The sequence below is a fragment of the Chiloscyllium plagiosum genome, chromosome 20 (genome assembly GCF_004010195.1).
Source record: "Chiloscyllium plagiosum isolate BGI_BamShark_2017 chromosome 20, ASM401019v2, whole genome shotgun sequence".
NCBI classification, from domain to species: domain Eukaryota; kingdom Metazoa; phylum Chordata; class Chondrichthyes; order Orectolobiformes; family Hemiscylliidae; genus Chiloscyllium; species Chiloscyllium plagiosum.
Genome location: NC_057729.1, coordinates 43,244,084 through 43,252,522, shown reverse-complemented (window position 1 = coordinate 43,252,522; position 8,439 = coordinate 43,244,084). Strand labels below are relative to the sequence as shown.

Below are 8,439 nucleotides of genomic sequence, written 5' to 3'. Positions count from 1 at the left end.
TCTGCTGAGGACTGATCTTTCATCCTCAGAGAGGGGTAGGTCTGGAGGGATATTGAAAACACGGCAGGGCTGGGAGCTAGGACCTGGTGTGGGGCTGGAGCTGGGTGTGGGGGCAGGGTTAGGTCTGGGGGCGGGGACGGGGAGGCGGGGTTGGGCGTGGTGATGGCGATAGGCGAAGAGGCGGGGTTAGACGTGGTGACGGAAATTTAGCATGGCCAATTCACCTAACCTGCACACCTTTGGACTGTGGGAGGAAACCGGAGTACCCAGAGGAAACCCACACAGACAGTCACCCAAGGCTGGAATCGAACCTCGGGCCCTGGTGCTGAGAGGCAGCAGTGCTAACCACTGAGCCGCCCTATACTGTAGTGGTTATCACATTCACCTCACACTGAAAGGTCCCCAGTTCAAAACTGGGCAGAAACAAGGGCTTTTATATTACAGTGGTAGCCAGCCCAGCTTCAGGACAGAAGGTATAGTTTCAAGTTCCACCCAATTCAGAAGTGTGTCATAACACATCTGAACTGATTGATGACAACATCTAAATTTAAATGGCCTAGTCTTTACCACTGTCTAGTAAAATAACTTCACCCACTAAGACTCAGGGGAAAAAAATCCTCTTCCCAGAATTAAATGGGAAACCATAATCTTTAAATGTGCCTCCTGGTTCTAGACTTCCCACAAGGGGACAACATTTTCTCAGCTTCCACCTTGTCAAATCCACTCAGGACTGCATACAGTCCAGTAAGATTACCTCTCATTGATCAAAATTCTACAGATATAGGTAACATCCTGCTCAAGCCTTCATCATAACGTAACCCCTTCAACCCAGGGAATCAATCAAGGGAACCTTTTCTGAACTGCTTCAAATGCAATTCGATCCTTCTTATGCAAGGAAGTTGCAAATCTCTCAGTAGTCAAAACAGTCTCACTAATTTCCTGTAAAGGTGAAGCAAAACTCCCCTACTTTTACCATATAACTTTGTCCATTTATACTAATAGGATGAAGCTTTGCAATAACAGGACAAGATGCCCTTTCTTTTAAAAACAAAAATCCGCACTTTTCTATCAGATGGATCTCCCATCTCAGGTTACATGCACACCCAAGACCACAGCGGAAAACAAGTGCTCTGCACTAATACTACCTTGCAATGTGAACACAGTCCAGGTAAATAACCCTTGACGTTCATGAAGCTATAGAATATTAAGCAGCAAATTATATGTAAAATACACCAAATCATAAAGATTATTGTTTCTCATGTCATGTGCACAAGTCAGAGTTGTGCATGCCAACTCATTTATTACCTGCTATTTCTCGTGTCATATTGCCGCATATTTTTGATAAAGTGAACTTTTTTTGTATTTTTTGGATGGGGGGATCCTGAAGAGGTTCTGCTCCTGTAAAATATATTTTAAAAAGGTTTACTGGATAAGACATCGAGTTACTTTTCTGAAACCGAACAGGTAAAATGTTTCCACACTGTCAATAAAAAATTGCAGCTCCTGAGATAGTTATTGCAATGTATCATTCCCATTATCTAACATTTTTATTCCACAGTTTTGAGACTTAGGTCACAGAGCACCAAAAGAGGAACTCAACAAAGTAGTAAGTTATATAAATGAGCATATTTTTGAATATCCTTCATTCAGCTGACTATAGATCAAAAGGATGTTCTATGGTTTGTAGTGACAACTAAATATCTTTATATGGAGTGCAAAGGTCACACAATGAATCAGTAGAATCAACACAATTTTAAGTCAACTAGCGAAAGTGGGTACTGCAGATGCTGGAGATTACAGTCAAGATTAGACCAGTGCTGGAAAAGTATAGCAGGTCAGGCAGCATCCGAGCAGGAAAATCAACGTTTCGGGCAAAAACCCTTAATCAGGAATGAGGCTGGGAGCATCTATTCCTGAAGAAGTGCTTTTGCCCAAAACGTTGCTTTCCCTGCTCCTTGGACGCAGCTTGACCTGCTGTGCTTTTGCAGCACTAGTCTAATCTTGACAATCTTAAATCAGCAAATCCCAAAATTTGTAATAACTCTCAGTTGTCTATCATTTTTGTCAGTGTGCCCCTTGAGATTGGTGGGGACAATTTCACTCAATTATTAATGTGCATTTTGCTAATGGTGGATATGGTGGTTGGAGTGCCAATAGCAAGCTAGGTAGTTTAATGATGTTTTCATTGAACAATCTACACCTCATATTTATTGCTATGTTAACCGCCACGAACGTTAGTATCAGTTTAAACACTACCTCGCTTAGCTAATTTTTAGAATTATTAGGAAGCCAAATCATGTAAAATTTAATTCTCCTATTAAAGTAGTGAGACACTATACCTCAAACATCTAAAAGTCTGAACACTGTAGACATTCCAAGCTTAAAAATGATTGGCATGTCTTTTTCCTCTCCCTTCACTTACACAATAGTGGATGCTTTAAGCAATTCTCAGCTCAGGCAACTGTCTGTGTGGAGTTTGCACATTTTCCCCGTGTCTGCATGGGTTTCCTCCAGGTGCTCCGATTTCCTCCCACAGTCCAAAAATGTGCAGGTTAGGTGAATTGGCCATGCTAAATTGCCCATAGTGTTAGGTAAAGGGGTAAATGTAGGGGAATGGGTCTGGGTGGGTTGCTCTTCAGAGGGTCGGTGTGGACTTGTTGGGCCGAAAGGCATGTTTCCACACTAAGTAATCTAATCTAATCTAATTCAGGTAGTGCCTTGAAGGAATAAGCTTAAATTATTTATCAAAGTCATTTAAGCCGTGAAGATACATTTAAGCATATACTACTAATCATGGTTGCTATTTACCAGATTAACTTTAAACTATAGCTTGTGCATTTAAAAAAAAAGTTGGCAATAGAAAACAAATGATCTGGGTATGACAGGTCGATTCCTGCAAACATCTTGAAAATTAGAATATTAAAAAATTAATATAATTCATTGGACTGCAGCTTTTGATGGCCAAGACAGATACTCCAAGTCTTTTATTATACATACAGTTCAACAGCCAGCTGGGTTTTGTATACATCCACAAAATATAAACAAGTACAGTAACTGAAACACCACTCTGGTAAATATACGAAATTCACTTAGAATAAGCCAGAACAAATTTTAATACTGCAGCTGTATAACTCCCTGTTGTATTTTCTGCTCCTCTAATAGATTTGTTTTCTTTCAACTGGGGTTTTCTTCTATCATGATACAATGGAATCTGACTTAATTAGATTAGATGCCCATTGTTCAGTTCACTGTATACCCATCACAATCAGGTTCGTTGCAGTTTGACATATAACTGCTTCAAGTTAGAACATGTTATTAACCTTAGGACTATTTCCAAGTCAGATAGTGATTGGTTAAAGTCCCGGCTCTACGTGCACAAAGTCTTGACATTTCCAGAGCAGTGCCAAGGAATTGCTGTATTGCTGGGGACACAATTATTCAGATGGGATTAAGTTTGCAGGTACAGAAATAAACCAAAATTTTCCTTTGGCCTAGGTAATGTTGATTTTATTCTTAGCCTAGCTCGACAAAGTCATGGTGAATGTCTTGAAAAGCCCAAGACAACCCAGAGACACCTACAACACATTATTTGTCAACTCTTCTGGCATTACATCATGGAAAGGTTTTGCCACTAATGGTCACTGCAGCAACCTGCTTTCCATTGACAGCTAGAGTTTGTGTGGAAATGTAAAATAGTTTGGCAACGTTTCTGAATCAATTTCCTATCATAGAAACAATAAGTCAATTTTTTGCAATTCCATCCACCTTGCAAATTTCTTAAGCGGAAAAATTATTTCGACCCCGAAACCATTTTTAAAAAATGGCTACTAATTTACATATATTATTGTACACCTTTAATACTAAAAATTGGTATAACCATAAGACCATAAGACATAGGAGTGGAAGTAAGGCCATTCGGCCCATCAAGTCCACTCCGCCATTCAATCATGGCTGATGTGCAATAAGAACATGTTGCCTAATTGTGGAATCAGTAACTTGTTTATTGCGAACTGAAGGGATCTGCTGTTTGCCACAATCTGCCTGACTTTGGAAGTTTTGGCCTACATACATAGCATCATCATGCAGCTGTTTGTCAATGCTATTACGCAATAGCAACAGGAGCGGTCACTATTAAAAGGATGTTTCCGTTAAGCAAAAGAGTAACGTGGTACATGAATTGCAGTACACAGGCCATGCTACATTTTCTTCACAGCTAGAAAGAGCATATTGCACATTGTGCCCTGTTAATTCAACATAATAGATGATAACCTACAGGACAATGCCTCTCAGAGGCAATCTGCCTGGTTTAATGTAAACCAAGTTTAGCAGTTAACAGCCAGCTATTGTTAACTAGTGTATACTATACTGCAATGACTCTAAAGTTCAGCACTCTGGTTTTATTTAGTACTTTGGTAATCTTGTGAATTGACGCGATTAGTGACAGACAAAAAAATTCAACAAAACACCTCTTTTTTTTTCAACAACACAAAGTATTTTCTCATTTCTTTGAGTCTTAACTTTGATGCGAGGTGTTATATTTCACACTATCCAGTCCTCTGGTATTTCAGTCCTCTTCCTTTCTACCACCTTTTGTAACTGAACAGTCAAGGATATACAGTCACAGAGTTAGCATCATACAGTATGAAAACAGACTCTTTGGTCCAACTCATCCTTGCTGACCAAGGCCTCTCAAACTAAACTAGCCCCACTTACCTACATTTGGCCTATATCCCTGTAAACCTTCCCTATCTAGGTCTTTTAAATGTTCTAAGTGTTTCCAGAATTTTTTTTCTTTAGCTACCCAGATAGCCTTTTGATTTAAACTATCAGATATCAATGTGTTTACCCTAAACAAATTATTTAGTATTGAATAATAGCCTCCGCTAATTGTTCTATGTTTCTATAGCCCACCTCTAATCAAAGTACAAAATATCTTAGTTATTCTATACTTCTTGGGGCACTACTGTTCTTTTATTACTGTGTAACCCTGATCCTTTCCCTTTAATTCACTGTATACTTATTCATTTATTGCCCTTTTTAAAGAAAAATTGTCTCACTTTTCCCTAAGCTCCTTCCCTATGATTGTTTTTAAAACATTCTTGGTGATTGTTCTTGTTTTAATTGGTCTTTTGTGTTTCAAGTTAGATTCAGTCATCTTATTCAATCTCAAAACAGTACTTTTGTTTTGAAAAAAGATTATTTATTTACACCCTTTTGATAATATGTAAAAACATTTCCAATCATTATTCCTCTGCAACTCTTGTCCCAACATTATTTGGGAATTAAATCTCAAATTATATTCGCCCCAAATTGCCTCTTTTTTAAAAAGTCATCTACACATACTATCTATATTGTGGTCTCTACTTCCCAAACATTACCCTAGTTACCCTACTTGTAGATTAGAGTGGTGCTGGAAAAGCACAGCAGGTCAGGCAGCATTCGAGGTGGAAAATTGATGTTTCGGGCAAAAGCCCTTCATTAGGAAGGAGGCAGGGAGCCTCCGGAGTGGAGAGATAAATGGGAGGGGCTGGGGAGAAGATGGCTAAGAGTGCAATAGGTGGATGGAGTGGGGATGAAGGTGATAGGTTGGAGAGGAAGGTGGAGTGGATAAGTGGGAAGGAAGATTGGCAGGTAGGACAGGGCATGAGGATGGTGCTGAGCTGGCAGGTTGGAACTGGAGTAAGGTGGGGGGAGGGAAATGAGGAAACTGGTTCCCTGCCTCATTCCTGATGAAGGGCTTTTGCCCGAAATGTCGATTTCCCCGCTCCTCGGATGCTGCCTGACTTGCTGTGCTTTTCCAGCATCTGCAGTCCTCACTTTCACCTACTTGTAGATTAACTGTTTGAATACCTGGAACCACAGTTGGAAAAGTAACACATTGACTAAGTAAACAGCCCTAAGCACAATTTTGGCAAAAATAGAAGTCATACACCTCCTATAAGTATTATTAATATAGTTTTAATTTAGCTATTTATATCGTCAATTTTCTATCCACAGTTCAGTAGACTAAAACAGAACACTGTGCCCAATTCCTTAGCTCAACCGGTTTGTGATTATGCTATTTAAATCTTTTTGCAATCACTGCTACTCATGGCAGTTTTTTTCTCTTATTCCTTCTGTATGACATGTACCAAGGGGGAATATTTGTTATTGCAAAAATGCCATAATAATTATGTTTTGAATAAATGACTTTTTTTTCTTCATTCTTAGTGATTAATCTGTATTTCAATTTGAATTTCCTTGTCATGTTCTATTTTTGGGTTTTTTTTAAAATCCACTTCTTGGCATATGTCTGAGATTGAACCAGAATGTTCAAAACTGTTGTCATAATTGACCAAGAGGAGCTTACAACCCCAATCAATGTTATTACTAAGACCACCTTTGATCAGCTCTGTCATATTGCTTGGTTCCACACTGGCCTCAGCTAATCTCCAGTTCAACCCACCCCCATCCACATTTTTGTTATCTCTAAACTTTAATTCTCCAATACACCCCGAGTCGATTCCAGAATCTCCGCAAGGTGTTTAAGCCATAAACTTCAGATCATCTAAAATGCTGCAAAGTGAGATTTTATTTGTTACTTTAATCATTCGTAGAAGTTAGGAACAGATTAATCAGTCCCTTGAGCTTGTTCCACTGAATAACATCACACTCTATCTACATCCTAACTTCATGCAGCTGCATTGACTCCATATTCCTCGATACGTCCTGCTGTGATTTTCAACATTTGTGTTTTCCAGACTAGTTCCAGCATCTGCAATAATTTGCTCCTACAACTGTCATTGGTTTTCTATCCATTTGTTGTATTAATGTAGCCCTTCCCCTTTATTTAAATGACTACAATATTGTAAAGAAGGATGCATAATTTTTATATATTGGCAAGCTTTGGAATTTGGATTTGGAAATAGAGGTAGATGGTTATTGGATGCTTCTTAGAAGGGTTTTCATCTTAAGAAAATGTCAGAGAATCCTACCAGAACAGCGATTTAAATCCAACTTTTTGTCAGGTAACAGTTGACTGTGGATCTGTTTTGGTTAGTGGAAAGATGTTGATATTGTTCAGTTTATAACTAGTAGAGTAAACATGCAAGACAATGAGCATGGTCTTCAGTTCAAAAGAATCCAGGATGAGCAATTTTTAAAAAAAAATTGCTGAAAAAACACCAGCATTGCATTTAGATCAGAGCTTAGCTTCTCTCCTAAAAGGATTTGAGGAAGGTCAGAGAACAAAGTCTGGAGAGCAAAAGCAGACATGGTTTTAAACCAAGGGAGAATTGCTTGATAACAATATTCTGAATGGCTCCTGACAATGTAACCATGGCACGTTTGGGGCTAGTGCAGGATAGAACTATCCAGCCTTCAAAGACAAAGCATAAAAAAAAACTCTACCTTATGCATGAAAAGGACCAGTAAACTCCAGTAACAGCAAGCTGGCTTTCTCTCATTTTTCTCTAAATTCCCTGTTGAAATGGGGATACCTTCAAAGACAGTGAAAGGACAAGTTCTCAACCAATGAATTAGAGTGTAGGGGTGTGCAAACCTTGCATCAACAACAAAGATATATAAAAAAAAACAAAAGGAAGAGTGGGGCTTGATTTTGAGTGCACTACCCTACTGAGATGTGACATTACCATTCACAGGCAAGAACATACTTAAATGTTAACTGCTAAGGTGCACTGATCACTGTGAGATAATGACTTAGCTTCAAAAAATGTTGGCTTTGACAATGCAAAATTAAAAAATAATGGAATTTCTCCTTTAAATTCTGTTATGCATAGCATGTTAATTTGAATATATTGTGTCCTTTATCCCCCATAACAGATGTATAAGCTAAAGGGGACAGTTTGAATGGACTAAACTTTATCTTTGAGCTGCTGCACAACTGCATATAGCTTACAGAGATCACCGTTGGTTGCTCTTTGTTTCAAGATTACAGATTTGTACAAGTACATTCCTGACAAGTACAATTCTTTTTGCACCAACTTTCATTTACATAGCATCCCTTTCAAAAGACTAGTGATGAAATGCTGAAGGCATAACCAATGACAGAGCAAAATAAAAGGCGATACAAGCAGACAGTGGGACAGAAGTCTCCCTGTATGCTGGAGATGTGCCATACAGAACATAGAACAGTACAGCACAGAACAGGCCCTTCAGCCCATGATGTTGTGCCGACCATTGATCCTCACGTATGCACCCTCAAATTTCTGTGACCATATGCATGTCCAGGAGTTTATTAAATGTCCCCAATGACCCTGCCTCCACAACTGCTGCTGGTAACGCATTCCATGCTCTCACAACTCTGTGTAAAGAACCCGCCTCTGACATCCCCTCTATACTTTCCTCCAACCAGTTTAAAACTACGATCCCTCGTGTTAGCCATTTCTGCCCTGGGAAATAGTCTCTGGCTATCGACTCTACCTATGCCTCTCATTATCT

At 39.2% G+C, this 8,439-nt stretch overlaps 1 protein-coding gene across 2 annotated transcripts in view; it reads right to left on the bottom strand.

Moving 5' to 3' along the window:
- The window catches only part of cables2b (Cdk5 and Abl enzyme substrate 2b), a 39,314-nt gene that overhangs the window by 26,767 nt on the left and 4,108 nt on the right, over positions 1-8,439 (bottom strand). The window contains exons 2-3 of one of the 2 annotated variants that reach the window (XM_043710633.1): positions 7,390-7,478; positions 1,306-1,398 (exon numbers count right to left, since the gene is read on the bottom strand). In XM_043710633.1, the coding sequence (XP_043566568.1) occupies positions 1,306-1,398; positions 7,390-7,445 (149 nt within the window). In that variant the 5' untranslated portion in view covers positions 7,446-7,478. The remainder of the gene's footprint in view (positions 1-1,305; positions 1,399-7,389; positions 7,479-8,439) is intronic. The other variant, XM_043710632.1, reaches the window with a different exon arrangement.